This window comes from Haemaphysalis longicornis, unplaced genomic scaffold (genome assembly GCF_048455015.1).
Source record: "Haemaphysalis longicornis isolate Haplotype H1 unplaced genomic scaffold, Haemaphysalis longicornis Haplotype H1 scaffold_10, whole genome shotgun sequence".
Lineage (NCBI taxonomy): Eukaryota > Metazoa > Arthropoda > Arachnida > Ixodida > Ixodidae > Haemaphysalis > Haemaphysalis longicornis.
Window position 1 is genome coordinate 150514786 of NW_027526204.1, and position 21889 is coordinate 150536674.

At 47.7% G+C, this 21889-nt stretch overlaps 1 protein-coding gene across 4 annotated transcripts in view; it reads right to left on the reverse strand.

The window, feature by feature from the left end:
- Positions 1-21889, reverse strand: part of Mon2 (Mon2 homolog, regulator of endosome-to-Golgi trafficking) — a 206971-nt gene that overhangs the window by 146420 nt on the left and 38662 nt on the right. For all 4 annotated transcript variants that reach the window (XM_077691219.1, XM_077691218.1, XM_077691216.1 and 1 more), the window contains 6 exons: positions 21628-21762; positions 20411-20545; positions 19315-19455; positions 15407-15570; positions 14209-14371; positions 8842-9108 (listed from right to left, as the gene is read on the reverse strand). In XM_077691219.1, coding sequence (XP_077547345.1) covers positions 8842-9108; positions 14209-14371; positions 15407-15570; positions 19315-19455; positions 20411-20545; positions 21628-21762 — 1005 coding nt within the window. The remainder of the gene's footprint in view (positions 1-8841; positions 9109-14208; positions 14372-15406; positions 15571-19314; positions 19456-20410; positions 20546-21627; positions 21763-21889) is intronic.

Below are 21889 nucleotides of genomic sequence, written 5' to 3' on the forward strand. Positions count from 1 at the left end.
CAACAACATGTTTTGTTGCAACGATACAAAGCCATGCTGCCGCTGCAAAGCCAAAATGCACTCCTTGAAAAACATCGAGCGCTGGCATTACCAACTAAAAGAGAAAATAGATTAGCATCCTGCCATAGTGACTCCGCATATACTAAATCGAACCATTAAAGTGATGTTCCAACTGAATTCCCACACCCCCCATGCAAAAGCATTACAAAACCATGAACAGCAAAACTAAATGAACCTTCTTAGTAAACACCCCCAATAATTTTTGGTTGATGGGCCACAATGTTTACGGCCAAAGCTGGGCCAATTTTTTCCTACTGCATCCGTTGCCAGCTTAATTCAAATTTGCGGTCTTCCATTATTTTTTTTTTTAGTGACCGCATGACTAGTAAAACGTAAAAACAAATGTACCAGTTGGAAGGCTAACTATGCTCGAATGGCATTTCATTTATTAATACTGTTAGCCCAGAAGTGGGCCGTTACAGGGTGGAAGGACAAAAAGTTTCACTCGAAAGCAGGTTATCAAGTTGAAACAATATTTCTCGGGGCTGTAGCGAGCAACAGCTCAAATGATACATAAAAATGGAACACTCACGGAAAGGAATACACGCGGTCAGAGCTGGACAATGACTCAACGCTTTCAGACAACGCTTTGCGACGCCTGGAAGGCGGCACCAATAAAACAAGCATGGGCGTTATCATGCGTTATCATGCAGGATCTGAAGAGATGCAACGTGCAGAAAATCCAAATGAACCTGCTCTATCAAAGCAACACACTGGTGTCAGGTCTTTGTGGACTCTCCGGGAGAGCTCTAAATGCTAGCTACAAGGCACGCTTTCATATATAACACCTTCAATGTCCGGTAACTGATGCTTCTGCATTTGTTTGCCATGCTGGTGTTATATGAAGCACCTCAGCAAGGAGCTAAAAGATTTCCCAGGCAGCTGAAACAAGTGTTGCAAGTGAATCCTTTCAGCAAATCTACTGCCAGAGAAAACACACTGCTCCAGCCATGACTAATCTGATACAGCTGTGTTCTGATTTATTAGGAATTCTAGCTTCACCAGAAGTGCGTTTGTATCATAAAACCACCAATGCAAGAACAATGGGCACCCAACGAGAACCGAAGCCTGCATGAAGCTTTCAGCCGGAATTGATTGTCCAATCATCAACCAAAATGGGTAAACAAAAAGCAAAACAGCAGCCAAGCATAAAAAATGTGTGCTTTACCCAAGGCACAATGTGGAACCATCAACCGAATGAAAGCCCCTGCCTCGATCTTCTTAAAAAGGCCGTGCAGACAAAATCCAAGTTTGTTTTATTCGAAAGGTTTCGTGTTTTATGGTGCCCCCAGCGCTTATCAAGCAGCAAATGATGCCGTATTCACTGAGAAATCCATCAGGTTAGGTCAAAATTTTGATTTTCCCGCCAAATCATGTGTTTTTGGGTCGTAAGCAAGCAATGAAGTCATAAGTGCACGTATTCAAACGAACTTCCACTGCGTTATTTGGCTCTGCAGCCTTGCTTGCCATCAGTCCTCCCAGATGGCGCTACCATAATCACCCACGGACAGTTGTCCGCCGTTGCTTTGTTTTTGACCATATTTGTTCCTGGCTTGTTTTTGTTAACGTAGGAAGTGATCGTTTCGTGAAACATGGTGTATGCTCGACAAATAGGGTCACGTAAGACAATGTCGCTTACGCCAATCGGCCAGTGTCGCGTAAGACAACTCCAAATCGGTGGACTGCTTTGCAGCTAAAACAAGCATAGTGTGCCCAGTAGCAACAGCAGTGCGCATCGATAATTTTATGCTTACGTGTATTTTCATAACTTTCATGGTTTACCGCACCATTCTTGCTGCTGTAAAATGAATATGCTTTACAGTTGAGCACAAATAGCTCATTCGGCAAGCTTATAAGCCCTGCCAAATTTGCGTTTGCTTTTGCCGGCCTCAGCCAATCACACAGCTGGGCATATGACATCATAGATTCTGTTGCGGAAGTGAGCTAGTGGGTTGCATGGCCATTTGGTTTTTTTCCTAACTATATAGCTTATTTAAGCAAAGTGTGCATTAAAGGTGGTGTCAGTATGATTCTATAGAGGCAATATCTTGAATGAAGAATACGTGTTTTGTCTGCATGGCCCCTTTAAATTCATCAACCAGCACCAACCAGCAGCTAAAATATGAAGCGAAAAAAAAAAGGACGGCAATAAACGCTACACCCTCCACATTAAACCAACAGGGAGAAGGAACGGGCGGAGGAGAGATAAGAAATTTCTATGCAACGCAAACAAGTACCTTATCAGCTAGGGCGTGACGAATGAGGTCAACAGTACCGCAAGCACAAAATCAGCGGAAAAACACGTCGGAACAGCGTCACAGCGATGCTATGCATTAGGACAAAGCAGAACAGGAAGGAACGCGCTTGTCTTTGCAGTTCCCCAAACCTCGCACCTGCCAGTGTGGCATTTCATTTCAGGGGGCACATGGGTCTTAAGGACTGAAAAATTGCCCAAAAAAGCATATCTTTAGGCATCACTTTTCTCTTGACGTGCACACTTTTTCCTCCGAAAATTTTGTACTTGGGACAGTACCGGGTACTTATAAAAGCCATAGAGGCCCAATATCAATTAAAAAATCAGAATTTTTCCTCAATTCCTCACTTCTTTGCCACGAGCGGTATTGCAGTGATTGGAAATTTTTGAGAGGTACATCCCAGCTAGGAATATCATTTCTTTTTCGCTGTGAAGCTGAACATTTAAAACAAGCAATAAGGAATGCATATTTTGCATTTTGTGTTTCAGAAGTTGTTTAATAGCATTATTTTTAATTGGTTAGGAGGTGTTCTTCAAGCCTAGAAGTTAGAATTGACGTCAGCTTGTTTGTGATTGCAAAACAAAGAAACTGCTTCCCACATTTTCAGAACTTCTGGTATCTATTCATGCCTTGCTGGTAATTTTTTGTTGAATAGTTTTTTTTTCCCCATTTTTCTCAAGAAGAGTCAAGGATGATTTTTAACTAACTTGAACTAACTTGAAAACTAGTTACCTCACAAAAACGAATTTGATATTTGAACTCAGCTAAAAAAACTGAACAAGCCCACAAAGTTTTATTAAAATTGGTTTGAAAGCAAAAAAAAAAAGTTTCCCTTAACCAGTAAAGCCAGGGCTTGAGTGTTCAACAAACAAAACCGCGATTCAAATATTCTTCAACTTTAAGCAACAATGAACAAGAGAAATCATTTGCACCACGTTGGGGCGCCATCAAGTTGGGCTATTAACTCTAATAAAGTGGCTTACGACATCCTACTTGTCCTGGAAAGCGTAAAATTAGCGCCACGCTGTGAATCAACACACTCACCAAGCATGAAACAACCGACGAACAAGCCGACGACCAATATCAGCCAGAGAAGAAACTTTGTTACTGGAAGAACTGAACAGTCGCAAGAATAAAAAAATACGTTCGCGCCTTATGCAACTGCAGTGAAATACTAACCACCTGCACACAGTCTCACATAAGAAATGTGCATGAACAAGTTGGTACAAACGCGACATTACAGCATCAATGTAACAGGGCCAGAAAGAAGAAAAATAGCGAGTCAAAATCAGTTGCAGTGAACAAACAGTACTTGGAGCTTGGAAAGAGAAGCACGATCGGAGGGGACAGAAGATCTAGCGGAGAACAGGAACTACAAGGAACTACATCAGGGCACGTGCAGATGTGAGCTCCCGCCAAGGTGTGCTGAGCAGCCAAAGATTACGGAGGCTCAAACTGATAATGCGCTTGGAGAAGGCACTCTTACTCACTAACACTGGCAACCTCAGGTGCAATGAGCAGTGCAAATAAACATCTGGGCAACCTTCTTCGTCTCTACGTCGTGCAAGTGTGCCACTCGAGTTGGAAATCGAGCTAGCTTCCCCATTTTCTTGAACGTGAAGTCTATAGGACACTCCCCTAGCAGTGTCCTATAGACACTGCTAGGGGAGTGTCAAGTCTAGGGGACTTGACCTTAAATGGTCCGTCCTATAGCAGTGTCCTATAGTGTTTTAAAAGTGCATCAGGCCCAGTATCAGCAAAAGAAATTGTAAACAGAAAACGCACACAGAGTGGCAGCAGGTACATAAACACAAACTTTAAGATTGCAAAACAGGCATGCCAGCCACTATGGTACTGACGTAGTCAAATTCCCTCGCAATCAAGCACTTTCATGGCGTCAGCTTCGTGTGAAAATTCTCCCGTGCCCTCGATGGGTGGTGGTTCTACTCAGTGAAACAACGCCAAAAACAGAGCAGCATCACTCTCTTCCAGAAGGATACACCACCAATCACCTTCTCCTAATCATACACTAAAGATGCTCTGGATCCAAGGCATGAGCGGTGATGGTAGATAACGAGCTGTCGCTTCTCGAACAAAGCAAAAGCCAAAAAAGCTTCGCCTCAAGTCGAAACCCTGCAAACCCACCAAATCTGAAAAACATCTCGGCACATCACTACAGCTTATGCTGTGTGTAAGGTCCCGTGAGAGGATGCCAGATGCCAGACACGCAATAATTATCTGAAACGACAATAGGAATAACCGTGGCACTGAAATAACACATGCCAGGCTGCCTTTCTTCCCCCTTACTATCATAAACCATCCATGCATTGGAGACAGGCACCACATGCACCGAGACGTAGTTTGTCCCATTGAGGCCGCAAAGAACCGAGGAGATAGGTAAGTACACCTGCTGTCACCCAAAAAACAGCACGCAACTTATTCTACTTTTCCACGGCCACAATAAAAAAGAAAAAAAAAAAATGAAAGCAGCAGCAAACTGTAAGAACCAAATCAATTAGACAGGGTTCCAGGGTGCAAACTGGAGCTTGCGTTTCTCCATCTCTAATGCACATACTCTGCAAACTAGCAAAGGAAGACCAGCTGGCTCAGCTTCGACCATCATGGATCAAGCGTCTGCAGCAGCGGATCTGTTACGGGCAATGCAACCAACCCTGCTGTGCAGTGTAAGAGGTGCAGCGCTAAAAGTGCGGCACATATTTTTCTCACGCCACATTTCATTCTTGCAGCCAATAAAGATGTTATTCATTTACAATTAAAAAAATGAAAAGGGCTTGTTGGTACAAAACAATAATCCACAAAATCGACATTTCACATCAGCTTTCGCATGGACTCAAACATAACCACCTCATGAGCTTGACTCAATGAACTAGCTTTGCAAACCATAAATGATGCCAGGAAACACGGGGCTACCAATGAACTTGTGAGAACTACGAAAACAGCAAGTTTTCATACCACTTCGCTCAGGTACTTATTTCAGTAAAGCAACTTGCACTACCCTCATTTTGCCCGGAGTCTCCACTGAGTGCGAATGAGTGCATAACTGACTCTTCCTACCCTCACACTGACAGCGAGTGCAGGCTTGGCACAGAAGCCACCGAAACGCCAAATTCGCCTAGCACATTGACAGCCACGACCAATGGCTCCGCAGTAGCTTTAGGTCATGCAGGCTGAATGAGAAAAACTGATGAAAGCGGGCCAGTGTGCCTCTCCCAATACTATTAGGCCGGGAGCACCAACTGCCACTACGTCCTGTGCTGTGCCATGCTGACGATGGTGACTACCAAATCCAAAAGGGAACTACAGCAACCGGAGAAAATAACTTTAATATCACTGTTAATGATGCAGGGAGACTGGAACTAAGTTACGGTTGGTGCACATGCCGGCTGCCGAAATTTCACAGCAGCACGACTGCCCAGCCAAGACCACAGAGCAAGTATATAGGGGAGGGAACAACCCATTGCGGAAGCGCGGGTGAGGAACAGATGATGTCACAATTAAGCCAACGCAGACTACAAAGCTTTGTAGCTGCGACAGCGAAGGAGACGGTAGCGACACCTGACGGGCAAAATGATAGCGGCTACAATTCATTCCGGGGCTGTGCAGCGAAATTCCGATTGCAGCGTCCGCGCGGTTTCTTCTCCCGTGACAGATGCTGGTAACTTTACCTAGGCCAAGCGCTTGTGATGTTATCTGGCTGCCTTAGGAATCACGGCTTCACCCTTCTGTCTTGTTTTTGCTCCGCAGCCTAGATTGTTGGGACGCGTTGAATGATACCGCGGTAAGTGCATAGTATAATGCAAAAAAATGCAGAGTTCATTTTAAGCACTCTTTAAAATGTACCCCCCCTTAAAGGGACCCTGCAACACTCTTTAAGCAGTGCAAGTAAACTTGCGCGACGTTTAGATTACACTGCCAGGAATACCTGAGCCAAATATTACACGTGCACGTGAAGCGGTGAGCGCGCAAATCGATGTGGAAGACGCGAACAAACAAACCGCTCTCTCTTCAGTTGTCCTCATTATGCATGGCCTAAGGGACGTCACATAGGCCATGGCTGCCCGATCGGCTGTCACTGGTCAACTTCGCGGCTAGATTCTCCCATTTCCGTCGTCGTCATCGCTGTGTACAAACCTCTTCTATGCCTGAACCTGTAGGCACAGTTTTGCCGTTTATTTTGTGTTTTGAGTGCGCGCGGAGTTTGAGTGATGAGCTCAATACTTCCCTTTCAACGGGACCGCTCGACTACAAACGTTTATTGCTTCAAAAACGCCCTACCAGCCCGAGCGCGCACTTGCGAGCAGGCACCCATGCCTGCTTTTTTGTGGCACCAGACCGGAAATAGGCCCCTCCGCGTTGCGGAGAAAAGGAGAAAACTACCCGCCATGTAATATATCGAAGGCCGCCGAAGAGAACGCCGCGAGCCGCCCCCCTCTCCGGGAGAGAGCGCGCAGCTTTCGTCGCCTTGTCCGCGTTCGAGTTGAGAGGGAACGATTATGCGCGATTTCTCATTGCGCGTAGTTTCGTTAATTGTGAACGGATTTTCATAATTCTTGCGGGAGAAGATTTCTGGGACAATAGACTTTATCCCAAAATACAGTACTAGTAGTCGATGGCAAGTGTTGCAGGGTCCCTTTAATCAGAGCCTCCATCACACGGCAGCCTTTCATCTCTCCAGACAACATGATCTTTTCACCTCACGATGCATACAAGCTTCAGAAGATGGGCTTTCTTCTTTCCTTGTAAATCAACACTGCACACACACCTTGTGGTCTCTCTGAGCAGTGCAGCTAGGGAGCACCAAACTGCTCCAGGTCAGGAAGCTTCTGTAAAGGTCAACTTACCTTGGCTGAGCTCCCTCCATGTCAAAACAGCCGAAACACAAATGGAGGCCAGGCAGGATGGCAGTCATTTGTCGACATTAGCTGCCGAAGCTCGCATTCGCTCAAGTCAATTCAATACGACATGCTACCCGTAGCACTAGTAAACTGCTACCAATGGTAATAGTAAACTACCAGCAAGACAAATTACGAACCTGTGTTTTCTACAGCCTTCGCCAAGCAGAGGTTTTTGTTGCCCGACGCACAACAAACGCCTAAGTGAACCCCAAGGGGAATATGAGAGTGAATCTCTTAGCATTCGCATCGATCCAGCATCAACGACACAGAGCAGAGGATGCCTCCCTTTTTAAAGGCTAAGACAGCATGCTTCTCTCTCTTCCTATGCCAATTTCAACGCACACACAGCAAACAGGAAACTTGGGCAGCTAACCGAGCCCCTGTAACTGAAAGTTTGAGCCTATCTCTTCCATGCTACGGTGCTTCGAATACAAGATATTCGGACATCAATGACTAGACCGACAAACTGTCACTCACGGGGATTGGGTGTACAGCGGCCAAAGCTTAGCACTTGGTTTTGGCTGATCAAGGAAACATAAGCAATCTACTGAAGACCAGACGAAAATACAAAAGCGCCCTTGCACTCCGCACAGATGGTTAACCAGCGAAGCTTTAACGTGCAGACAGAGTTCACACGTGTTACCCCTTCAATGGTTCATTAAAATCTTTTTGATTATACGTTGCGCAGGATTTTCTTTCGTTCCCGCTTCAGCTTCCGGCATCGCTGATCCTACGCTTCCTGCTCCTCGAGAGTATACGTACAACGCGTGGCCTACTCACTTTGAAGTAACACACGACCGCATATGCCACTGCCCAGTTGACGCTTCTCTGCCCACACCGCTGACCACACCCCTGCCTGTCGCTATCACTTGACCTGTGCATCGCACAGCAGCTCATTCAGCACACACCTTGCCACAAGCAAGATAAACCCAGCCACACCCCATCCCCTTACTTTTAACTTCTCTCCAACGCAGTTTTTAACACGAAAGTGTTTTATGCCAGGATAAACGTCATATCCGTCACGGAAATGACGCCAGTACAACGAACACAGAAGAAACAGCAGAAAATTTCACTGACGCGGATGGTGCTGTCGTCTAGGAGAGGCAAAGCGAAGTAGTCCATCATGACGATAATGAGTGCTGACAGTTGGCGCCTTGATCGCGTTTGGACCGTGAAGTGATGCGTTTGGATCGTAGCTTGGTTATGGTCCAAGCTACGAACTCTGCCTCTCGCGTTCCACAAGCTGAGCTCATGGCAATGCAACTGTCTGCTGTACACGCCACAGAGCAAGACCGAAGTGGTCACACCTTTGCCGAAGTGACCCGCCAGCAGGACGTCGCTTGCCAAGCATACCCAGACAGCCGCCAACCCGCAAATCATACTTCTTTCGCTGCAGATTTCGCTGCACATCTCCCTTTCGTGTTTTACCGATTCCTACAATAGAGGAACCAACCATAGTTTTTTTCCCACATGCTTATTGGGTTGCAAAAGAAGAGCATTCTGCGTACGCTTCGCTTTAAAAAAAAAACCTTCGGATCGACCAGTGGAATTCGCTTACACGCCCGCCTGGGCTTCCATTCCTGGAAGAGAGAGAGAAAGAGGAGGCTGACCTTGACGATGGCGTGCAGGATGTCAGCCTGCATGACGACGGGCCGCTGGGCGGTCTGCACGTAGAGGGAGACGGCCATGTCCATGGCACGCTCCCCGAAGGGCACGAAGCTCAGGGTCACCCAGTCCAGGTGCTTGGAGGCCAGGCCGGGCCGTACCTGCAGCTTGCCGTAGGCCGGTGCCTGGCATGCGTAGCACGCAAAGCTCAGCAGCTGGCCAAAGATGGACGGCACCATGGCCTGCAGGCTGTCCGCCCCCGTCAGGGCCTCCTGGCAGGGGGAGGGAAATCGAGAGAGAGCGTTCCAATTTCTCCATTAGATACAAAAATTGGCCACCCCTTCCTAAAGAAGGTTCAGAGAAGCGCGAAAGCCTTCTCACATCAAAACTGTGTCAAAACCTTTGCGAAAAGTGTGGCCAGCCTTCGCTGAAAGCGTGTCCTATCAAAGACCCAAACCTTCAAAGACCCAAGTCGCAACTGAGGAATGAACCCACGCGAAGATTTTTCGTGCACTAAGTAAACGCGTGCAAGAACGGCCTAAATGTATACCGACACATGGTTTATGAGATAAAGGTATGCTACTGGGCTCCTTCTTTATGATCGATGCGTGCACTGTCTTGTCCAGAAGCGTTCCTTTTTCGCGATTTTCAAGTAAGCACTTTGACACAATGGAAGGCCGGTTTCACACACGCACCGTGTGTCCAGAGATGTTATCAGAGTTTTTTGGACGACCAACCGGTCTATGGGGAAATGCATTCGTTTGCTGACAGGACGCCATCGGCCCCACTAAGAAAGCTCTCGCATAAAAAAATTTGGGGGAGTTTAACAAGCCGAAGCCACAGATGGGCCGTAGAGAAGAGCCCCGGGTTACTTTTGACCACCTGGGGATCTTTTTAATGTGCTCTGAAATATGGACGCACGGGTACTTTCGCTTTCTACCTCCATCATAAAAGCTGCCACCGTGCCCGGGATTGAACCTGCATCTTTGGGCTCAGCAGCACTATGCCTCAGCCACTGAGCTACCACAGAAGGTTCCCCATTAGACACCTACACTGCCGTCTAAGCTGATTGTCTGCCATGTTAAAGGAGCCATAAAGATAAAATACAAGTTGGGTTCATTAGAAAGACTGCTTAGTCCTGATAACAATGATACCAATATTATCGCAATCTCCGCACAAATAATGGAGATATTAAAGAAAACGTCTGAAGCAGTGGCGACTCCCTAGCCAATTTCCCGCAACTTTTCTATGACGTCCCGAAACCTTGTTTGTGCAATTGGCGGCCGCCTAACTGACCAGTCGCGAAGACACATGACTGGACCACTGTAATGGGGCATCTAGTTCCATTTGACTGCATCACTTGAATGCTAACGTGCGGTTAACGCACTGAAAATTATGTTTTATTGTTGGCCCGTATGACGTCACTCTTCTCCATAAGACGTCACTGTGGTGCGAAAGTTGAAAGTTTTTCGATACTTCTTGCATTTTTTTTTGTTAAAAGACGTCTTTTGCGGCTGGAATGGAGCTGAGTGAGATACTGGATCCAAGTTCTTTCAAATTAAACGAAGTTGCATTTTCTCTTCATGGCTCCTTTAAGCCCTGTTCCGATCCTCATCAATACTGAAAAGAAGACCATTTCACAAGGACAGCACTGAAGTCAACAATTACGCCGACTGTTTAGCTCTCCAAACTAAAAAACGACACCGCCACCTGTTTGCTTACCAACATTACAACAAAAAACTTGCGCTTTGATTTATATTTTACTGCAATTTACTATTTACGACCCCACTTTTGTTAACTTTTTGATTGCCTACAAAATACTTACTGTAATGATAAATTTGTCTTTTACAAAACTGCGAATTGCATATATTAACATCTGGTACGAAGTTTCTGCCTGCGGTGGTAGCTACTGTGCCATTCCAATTACTGCTGCTCTAGGCTGCTTCATAAACTGTCTACCATGCGGTCTACAAAATGGAACGCTGCCCGAAAGAAAGTGGAAGGGGGGAAGGGGTCATATACCGTATTTACTCGCGTAATCCTCGCACTCGCGTAATCCTCGCACCCCTAATGTGAGCCACCAAAACTTGGATTTTTCGGTTCCTCGCATAATCCTCGCACCCCCAACTTTGCAGTGGCGAAAGTTGCCTGCTTGCGAAACCCGCATGGTGCACGCGCTCTTCAACGCGCGCCCTCCCCCGCCGCCTCTCCGTTCGGCGGAGAGCGCTGTGTATCCAAGGCCATCCAGGCGCCCTAACAACCTGCATGGCTACTCCCTAACAGGCGCCCTAACACGCTACTCGCACTGTACTTGAGCCGGTTTCGCGCATGTTTCGCGTGCGCGCAACTAGACGGTGTTCGCGCAGCCCGCTGTCGTGTCGTCGTGTCGCCGTCGTGGTCCCGCCGTTGAGCGGCAGCAGTCAGAGTCACTCGCGTCAGTGGTGGATAGCTCGCTGCCGTTTTGAGAACTTTTTGATCTAATTGTTTTGTGCTTGGTGCCGGGAGGAACGCCAGCTACACTGCCGCTTTCAAATTGAAAGCGAAAGAGTACGCGATCGAACACGGCAACCGTGCCGCAGGCAGGCACTTCGGCGTCACCGACTTTAACGTGCGTTACTGGAGTAGGGCCAAGTAGGGCACGCACATACGACGACGAGATAGGGCGCGCGCCATAAAGCAAAAGCGGCAATTTCATGATCGCTGATCGACGGGAGACTGTTCACGTTGTAAATAATAAAATAAAAAGAAATAGCTGCTGTTGGCAACACTGAGCTTACCTATACAAAAAACGACCGCTACATTTAGCGGGACTGGCATAAGGCAAATTGGCAACACCGTGCACCGGATTTTTTTTTTTCCCCGCACAACTTTTGCACCCCTAACTTTGCACTGACTTTTCCGAAAAAAAAGTGCGAGGATTATGCGAGTAAATACGGTACTGAAGTGCAACGAGTGACACGCCAATTCTTTCATAAACTCAGCTGCCAGAAAGTTATGACACAAGGGACACGAATCATGATCCCTTGCGTCAAAACATACCATTAGGACAGACAGACGATGTCACAGTCTGTGGCAAAGGCTAGCACACATCGCAATCTATGGTAAAATACTAGCAGACTTGTGTCCTTGCAAACCAGCACGGCTGACACAACTCGATTTTTTTATACTGGATGACTGAGTGTTGTTGGACAGTGGTCACTCTGCTGCTGCAGCTAGACCGGTTCTCTCCACTTAGGATTGTGACGTGTGAAATGGCAGGTTTTCGTTTTCTTTTTGTTTGCAGCGCTGTGTCACGCATCCCAGATTTATGGATGCCCAACAAAAAAAAAAAAAAATGCGGAGTTTGGATTTAGAAACAAAGGGGAACGAACATGGCCTCATGGGTGGAGGCCAGTGAAAAGAAGTGGTCAGTCGCAGAGATGTTCAGAATGCCTCGTAGCACTTTGGACTTTGGTCAGAATCCTTGTAGCACTAGGCTGTACAATGAGGTCGATGTTGAGGCAAAGGAAATGCAATTCAACCATTCTGGAATGTGTCATCTGCGTTTTCCGGCCTGCAGCAAGGTTGAGAAGACCCTGTACGCCCGGTTCTGGGAGACTCGAGCCAAGAACGTTCTCGTTGACAGTGCAAGGTTATGAAAAAGGGGAGGTGGTTTATCTTGGGAGAAAACAACTTTACTGGCAGCACTGGTTGTTAATTAAGCAATGTTTCCAGGCCCACAACGACAACACCGTAAAGAATCTCAAGCGAAAGTAAGACGACTAGCAGCAACAATATAGAAAAGTAACTGCCCCAAAGGGTTAAATATTTTCAAAAGCTTTCAGGGGTAGAAAATATTCAACTGCAATGAATCCGAACTGTTGTGACAGATGCTGCTAAATAAGACATTGCACCCAAAGGGCCGTGCGTGCCATGGAGGAAAAACTTGCAATTTATGTGTATCGATTTCACTCGCTGCAAATATGAACGGCCCATGCAAACTTCGGCCATTTTGTTCGAACGTGCTTTGGACTGCTGCGCGTCCAGCAAGAAAGCGCAAGTGAAACGCAACCTTTTCACTGAGGGGCTCCAAGCACAGAAAAGAGAGGTCTGGCCATCAAATTTGTCTCATTCTTGACAATAGCTCAGCTTTCCACACGATCAGCTGCGGAAGATCGAAATTTCTACTGCTCAACAGAACGGTGAACCCGCAGCCTCTCAACCAAGGCTCTACAAAAGATGGGAGGAGGTGTTTAGACCCTGAAGACGTCATCACTGGGTACAAAGGTGGACTGCAACTATGGAGAAATCAAGGCTGACATCAGCAGCGCTGAAGCAGACCCAAGCCATGATGATGAATCTGACGACGACTACCAACTGCCTCGCATTTCGGCCAGTAAGGACGCATGGCAGTTCAGGGTAGTTCACCACTGTTGCAGTGTAACAGATGGTATCAACGAGTTTGAAAACAGTTCAATGAACTTCATGACGCAGAAGAACCAAGCCAAGCTCACAGACTCCTTTTTCATGACAAATAAAGCGCAGCGGTTGCCACTCTGTGCCCTAATATTTTCTGGGCTTTGAAAGAACTGTTCTCTAGAAGCTCTCCAAAATATGCAGAGTTTTCTGATAGGCTTTTAAACAAGTACGTTACGTTTTCATGATCAAAACATCTATTTTGTGGCCCCCTTCAACTTCAACCTAACTGGAACAGACCTGTCCAGAATAGACCCCCCGCCCGGCTGCAGAGAGTATAGTAGTACAGTGTAGACCATTTATAACTTAACCGCTTAATTAAAGCGCGGGACCAGATATAACTTGGGTTTTTGTGATCACCGGTAGGCCTCCCATAGAACTCACTGCATAACCACACCCCTAACTACGCAGTTGCCCGAAGCACAATACTGTTTATGGTGAAGTTTTTTGGCGGGTCTGCCAATCAGCTGGCGCAACAGGGCATCGTTTTAAGGTCGCAAAAGAAAAAAGAAAAAATAGAATCAGCCATCTCACACAGCGTGCACTCCCCGTTCTCCTCTAACGTGGACACAGAAAAGAAACAAACAGGCAGCCTTTAGTCCACGAGTTCCGTTTGCCCGTACATGATAGCCGCAGCTGCTCTTGCTCTAGGCGCACCTCGGAAGATAGTGCGTGATAAGTTGCATCTATTAGAGCGTTCTCCAGATAAGCAACTGCTCTCTCCCCTTTTAAACATTTGGAGATAGCGAGTGGAGCTGCGACAACAGACGTTTCCACTGCCTGCACGTTGTGTTGATACCGATCGCCTTCAGCATCGCGAACGCAAAGTGGGCTCAAAAATATCCGGCTTGAGTGCTAGGGTGTCCGAGCCGCCCTAGAGTACCTGCAAACCCTGCCCTCTCCAGCTACCCCCTCACCTTGTGCAGACTGTCCATGGCGTTGAGGACGGACTCCTGCAGGGTGGTGAGCACCACCTCGGCCAGGGTGGGCAGGATGAAGGGAGACGCATCCCCGTGCACGGGCGCGGCCACCGCATTCTGAACCACTGTGGCAAACTTCTGGAAGTCTGACACCACGAACCTGCCACAGAGAGAGAGAGAGAGAGATTTTATGGGTTTGGCGAGAATGGGAGGACAGACTGTAAAAAGCGGGACTCCAGCTCCTCAAACCATTCCTCATCCAACAAGCCAGCAGGAGAGCAATTAACCACTGTTGTAGGATGACAACGCATCGTGACGTACACATACCTGAACAGTACTTGTTACGTTTAGATTTGGAATGTGCAAAGCTCACATACATGAATGCAAGTTGAAGTGTTGGCCTTCAAATAATTTATTTTGCGCATTAATCATCTTGAAATCTGCGTTATTTGGAGAATACGTTTGCGATTGTGCGATACATGCCCCATTGCTATCATTGTACAGAAAAATGCAACACACAAGTTCTAAAAATTATTACCAAGTGCCGCCGACCTAGAGGCATGCCAACCTAGCCTGGCCAACCAGCCACCGCCACCACAGTGACCAATGGAAGCTCTGCACTCCTCTGCATAGCCCTATGCATGCCCAGGGCAGATTACTTTTCTCGGGCGTGGCTCGTGCTTGATTGCGTATTTTTATGACCGACTTTCAGCCACAACAATGCCACCACCTTTTCTCACAGTGGGACATATCGGGCTTTTGTCTCACATAAAATCATTCTCAATTTCTGCCCAGATCTGACCAAGATCTCACTTCATGCACCTCCTCTGCATGCTTGGTTCTTTCACACAGCTGTGACGTGGCATGAAAAAGCCAACTTGGACACAAACATGCACAAACATGCACACACGCAGTGAAGCCAAGAAAGCGGGCGTTCTATAGCGAAGCAAACTTGTAACGCATAGCCCCATTTGCATATTAAAAAATAATAATGAGAGAGCTTTGAACATTAAAAACGACTGCATTTGAAAAATTATTTGAAGTTTAAAACCTCACACACCGCTACTTTTTTTTTTTTTTTAGGGGTGTTGCTTTATTAACCCTGCCCTACTGCCTGATCGATAGGGTACAGGGAGAAATTTGCGGGAACAAATCGGCCAGCGGGAAATCGACGTAGCAGCCGCCCCCCGCACACCTGTTCTTGATGTGCTGGAAGAGGTGAGGGAAGATCTGCACGAGTGCTGTGAGGAAGGCCTGGGACGGAATGTAGAGCAGGGCGAGGCCGTTGGAGAAGCGCGCGTCCTCCACGGCCACGTCTGGCGGGGGCCTGGTGCTCTCAATGCCAATGTTGTACCACACCTGCAGGGTGGGGGGGGAGAACACGGGGCAGGCAGGGCACGTTCAGACACCGCTTCTTACTTGTGGCTCACTCTCACATCTCTCGTGAACCTGCTTAAACTGAAATGCACTGTTCTCCCAAACTAAATTGATCCCTCAAGCCACAGTGTTCCCGCAGAGTGAACTGCACTAGCACTCATCCCCATCAAACATGCCTAGGAAGTGGCATGGCACGGTGTAGAACACCAACCGTGCAATCACACCACACGGGAAATAATAATAACAAAAAAACACACAGTTACATCGATTTCCTGCCCTCAATTTTAAACACGCTCACACCAATGCTGTGAAGCACAAGCAAAGTAATACTCGTGCCACATGTACACGAAAAATGACATTAAATTTACCTTAGTTTTAGTGCCATTAGCTGCTACACAGCTACAGCTACACAGCTACAGCTACAGCTACACAGCTACAGCTACACAGCTACAGCTACACAGCTACTGCTACACAGCTACAGCTACAGCTGCCATTAGCTGCTACACGCTAAAATCTAATGCCATTCACTCTAATGCCATTTTTGGTTAAAGGAGTACCGCACAACTCATTCGCTTTCACGAATGCCTTAAATCTGCCTACTCTCGAACCCAATGAGCACCAAATAAAACCAACGAAACTCTCAGCACCAAAGTGTTGATGCAAAAATGTAGCTGAACTTCGAAAGAAGGCGATTTTTGTGCTCTCTTGGTTGCGAAGTTCTGAAGAAGCCAAAGTTCACTAAAACAGTGGCAAAATGCAAAACATCGGGTTACTTGTCGTTTTGAATTTTTCGGATTTGGCTACTGCTGGCAGGCGACGGCAGCTGCTGAAGCCACTTTTAGAAATGGCTTGCAATATTTTTCAGAAAACACTATTTCTCATGACGTTTTCTTTCACAAAAAACATTTTTAACCCTGTAAGACGTTTTTATCTACACTAGAACTTCTAAAATGTGAGTTGGTCATTATCACCATCATGCCTAACACATTTAATGCCTTCGCGTTTTTGCGTGTAGCACAGCCCGCCCAAATATTGTCATTCGGTATCTTAAGGCCTTGAACACTTAAAGGGGCACTGACACAAAATTTTGAAGGCGAGATAACGTCGGAGATAGATTGGTGGGAACACATATACATCATCTGCAAAATATCAGCGCCGAATACAGCCTAGAACATATTTAAAATCAATTTTGAAGTGTGTGAAACGCAACCGAGCAGCCAGCAGAGGACCACGCGCAATTGTAAATAAACAACATCCAAACACGTCACGAGTTTGTGTTTGCCGATTCCGCACTACCGGCGTTTTACGCAAGCTCGCCCGGCTCGCCGCTCCAATCGGAGGGCCAGAGGGCGGAGCTTCTGCACTCGAGAGCGAACGACCCGATCGTTGGCGGCGGAGGCGCCGTGATTTCGTCAGCTAATCGGGCAGCTGGCCGCGACCAAAGTTCTCCAGCGATTCCAGGCACTCTGTTTCTATTACTGTTTATTACCATTGGATGCGAAAACGCGCCGGAGGCACGAAAAGACCACTGAGCTAGCCGCACGGTCGCTGTGCAGGCGGCGGCCACGGCCGCGAAGTGGCCCAGGCCGGCGCAGGTAGCTCGAGTGATAGCTTGTTACCGCTGCACGAAATTGTCCCCAAGTCCCGACCTAGTGGCTTACATGAGAAAGGAGTTAATGATGCGATGGCGGGTTGCATTAAAAATTGTCATCTGCACCGCTTACGAGAGCGGCACTCGAATATCCGCCGCAGTGCTAAGCCGAACACATCTGTAGGCGGACCTGTAGGCAGACCGGCCGGCTGCTCCCAGCGCGCGTCTTGCCACCCACCGTCTCGAGCGTCGCGCGTCGTTCTTTTGCCGCGGTAGCATTTGCACTCGCAGCGCCTGCGTCACATCCACGGTCGCTTTTTAATTAAGCGCCTCACGAGATCAGTACTTGGGGGCATTCGCAGAAACTGCCGTCGATGCGGATTCGACAGTGCTACGGCGGCTCTGCTCTGTGATATCCCTCCGACGGTCACGTGGTCAGCTTTGTTCACACAAAATCCACAAAATCCATCGTTTCGCGGCACTCGCTGAAACCGAAACTGCGACTGGCCGCATTTAAAATCCCTCTAATTAAACAACCGTCGCACGCTGAAGCAAATGAGGTTTCTACAGGTTATAAGTAGGTCACTAGCTACTTATCGCAACGAAAAAAACAAGATGCTAAATTTTTGTGTCAGTGCCCCTTTAATGTCATTTTTTGTGTACGTGTGGCATGAGTATAAATCTGATTCGGTGGTGTTTACACCTTAAAACATCCTAATCTATACACTGGCTACATATCAGGCCAGCGTACAGGGCTATGCACGAATTTAAACCAGCGTTCGTCAAGTATGTACTCGTGGGATGGACCCATGGTAGTGACGCAATGGCATTCTGGCACAAACTGTCCACTACCTAGTTCCAACTGTTGGCTAGCGCATATGGTTGCCTGTACAGCGATTTTAGGCATTCGTTTTGTTACATGTCTTGCTTTTAAATGCAGAGCATTTCAGTAACTCACGATGTCACCCGCATTGACGTCCGTAGTCCGCACCGTCGTTGTCCCTACTATATAAAAAAGAAAATACTATCCGGCGCCAGGTTTCGATCCCTCGACCCTGCGGGCGGAACGCAATGTACATGGTGCTCTACCCACTGCGCCACAAAGCCGACACAGAATGGGACGCTACTAATGCGCCTTATATCGTTGACTCATTCAAATTACTGCTGACAAGCGCTCTCTCGTCAGCAGTTGCCACAAGTGCAACAACATTAACGTAACGCAAACTACTTAACGTCGTGCGCCCCCGGAAATGCTCTGCATTTGATCGTGCCCCTCGCGAAGGGCATGTTTATACAGGAACTCCTACTTCTAGCGGACTCCTGGCGCCCTCTTTCTGCCATTGTAGAGACTATGAGGCGGTCTTCCAAAGGCGCCAAATTTGAATTCTACAAAATCGATTTTCTACACAGATCTCGCACTGAGCCAAGAATATTAGCCTAGTGGCATGAGCCAAATGAACAAGCTACAAAAATGCACAGGCAACGCGGCACAGACCACTTGGAAACGTTGCCGACATTTGGCAGGACAAAAAGTGAGGAGGGGATTTCTCCAAAAGTTTCCCAGACCCACTGAAATGCTGTTCTACACACAAACTTGAATGCCAGAACCACTAGCGTGTAAGCTTAGAACAACAAAAGGCATTTTGCTTCGAAACAAAATGCTGTTACTGCAACAAAGGCCACCAGGCACGTCAAAAAGACATATCTAGCACAAAACTTACCTTCATGCGTGAACACTCCAAGCGAAAAATCCCGTATCGTCCTTTTGCAGTGCCCACTGAAGCCTACCAAATTGAAGGCGCTGCTCAAACAGGCTATGTGCAAGCAGAAGCAGAAAGTTTTCACCACTCGCAGGTGCCTCTACAGGGCACGATGACGTCAGTGCTATGGTGCAATGTGCCGTAGCACGCACGCTCTCGACGCATGTGTAATGGATGCGGTCCTGTAAAACTTTGCCGGGCGCCCTACAGCACCTTCCTCATCAGCGAGTGCGACGACGCTACCGCGCTCCGTGCTTAATTAAAGGCAAAACGTAAGCATCCTCCAATTTTCACGGCTAGATTTTAGGTGTGTCCACCATCCACTTTTTCTGCTAATAACAGGCCAAAGCGAGTGAACGCCCCATGAGTTCTCACCTTCCAGGCCGCACACCAGAGGGCGGCTTCCCCCTGTGGGTCGGCCGACCTCCCCAGGAGGGCACCCCCGTTGCCGGCACCCTCCGAGGGTCGGCTAAGGTGCAGGATCTCCTGAAAGCTCTTCAGCGCCGACAGTGACACCTGGGGGGGGGGGGGGGGGGGGGGACAGCAACAACTGACGTCCTGGCCGTAGGCACCGGCACTCTGACACAGTAACAACACCTTGAATGCGACTGCGATATTCCATTCTGAGATCCCAGAACGTTATTTAAATGTATTGCCACACTCCGCCCCACCCATAAATTGAACTAAAAGAAACCAAAGGCCCCTTATTAGCGAAAAGAGTGAGTAGAGTTGACGCAAAGAACTTCTTGGGTAAAAAAACGCAGGTCTTGAAAAAGTTTCGGCATTGCAGGAGCTCAAAACAAGGCCGTTCACTTAAAAACCCACCATTCTACTCCTAGGCTACTGAGAACTCACACCCGTGTTTTTTTATCAGTTGCTCAAGAGAAAAATTCAAGCCATTCCACTCAACGTCAAAGCTGCCAGAAGTGCAGAGCAGTGATTCGCCATAATGGGCTGTGCACCGTTATCAGCTCACGGCTACCACCCAATGCAATTCAAATTTCCCGCCTTCGCAGTGCTTGCATGCCCCCTGCCTGAAACTGCGCCAGCGGGAGTTCTGTTCTTTTTGTGCTTGCTTTTCCTCCCACACGTGCCGGCGTTGCACTGCCACTTTTTTTCGCTTACTTCCGTAAAAACCAACCCAACGAGCGTTCCTAACTAAATGAATGCGGGCGCTGCCAGTTAGTTACATATATTTTGCCTCAAATGTGCCTGCAGTTTTCTGTGCGCTAAACAATGGGGAGATGTATGACAAGCACCAGCGGTTCACGAGCTTCGAACGCTTATGACTATATAAACCACTTGGCTTCTGAAGCCTATGTGGGACGCCGCGATGACAGAATGCTGTGGGGCTCTACTTGGGTCCAGCGAGTGGGCTACAACAACAAGCAGAGCACCTGAAGTGCCCTGCACATTTAAAAAAAAAAAAAGAAAAAAAACATTGCTGCAAGGAAAGCTCTGACGTAAGTACCTCATTGTTCTTGCTGAGGGCGGAGTTTTCGATGAACTCCAGGAGGAGTGCCCAGGCCCGAGGGAAATCTCCCAGAGTGTGCAGCACTTCACGCTTGACATGGAACACCCTCGCCACACCTGATAGTGTCAGAACCTGTGAGCGGAGAGAAACAGTGAGGGCAGTGGAAGTAACGTGTAACTTGGCAACAACAAACAGCCAAAATGTTATTATCTGGCAGTGCAAAACAGCTCTAATGTGGTCCCGCAGAGCTCACTAAAGGGTATCTGAATTGCCAAGAGGCCAAGGACATTGATATCCGCAAAAAGAAAAAAAAAGATAGCATATTTTTTGTTGATCAGCTGATTTAAAGTTTTGTACTTTGCACGGACCCACTAAACTGCCTGCCCCATTTGCACACATAATCGGGAATACCCTCCTTGGCAGGTATTGCGATTTTGAAAATGTGCAGTTCCTGAATTCACAATCTCAAGTTGATTACCTAGACCAGGTGTTCTCAAGCATGTTGGTCCCAGGGAACCCTGCTAAGTTCCATTAAGTGCCAAGGAACCCCCCCCCCCCCCCCCCTCCCGCCATTTTTCATTCCATTCATGCTACATTAACGTGCAATAAATTCTAAAGCAAGCAAGGGTATCGTTTTTTTCCCCCGTCGACTTTACGCGAATGCGTACGCTAGCGGCACCTATCTCCAAACAGGAGAAATGCGCATGGGGGTAATATAAGGCCGAGATTTAAGTGCTATAGTTTAACCACGTGGGCCATTTTCGGAGTCTGGCTGGCTACAAGCTGCTGACGAGATTTATTGCGCAGCTCGCGCATTTCTGTTATGCGCCGAGATGTGCTTACTGACACTCGGGCGTGAGTAATGGAGGTTCCTTAGATCGATCGCACCTCAAGTTCACCATATAAGACTTTGCGACTGCGGAACCAGGGAAAATTTATCAGTGGCTTGCAGAACCCTGAGGAGGGGCCTAGGTTCCGGGGAACCCACTTTGAGAAATTATGACCTAGAGTTATCTAATTCATATAGATTCAATTTAGATTCAATAATCCAATGTAGATTCAAAACCCAATTTAGCAACCTGAGCCAGTACTGCTTGTTCAAGATTGTATTCCACTGGAATTCGAGGAACAGGCTACCACTCCAGACTGGAACCCCAAACACACTCTGCTTATCACCAATGCTCTTGGCCAGTGCACAGCAGTAGCCTGCCCACCTGTGTCTCGGCCCACTGCTTCTGTGCTGTGTTGCGCGAGTGGTGGATGAGGATGTTGCCCCCCATGTCGTTGACCTTCTCCGTAGAGGCCGACCCCGACAGCGTCCGTACTCGGTCCAACAGGGGGAACAGCACCTGGGTCGGAGGGGGGGGTGTCGACATATGGCTTCCGAAGACACACAGAGGGTCCCAACAAATGCGATGTGCACCTATCTAGCGCGTTTCTATAAGGGGCCACAAGAATGGCACCACTCACTGCACT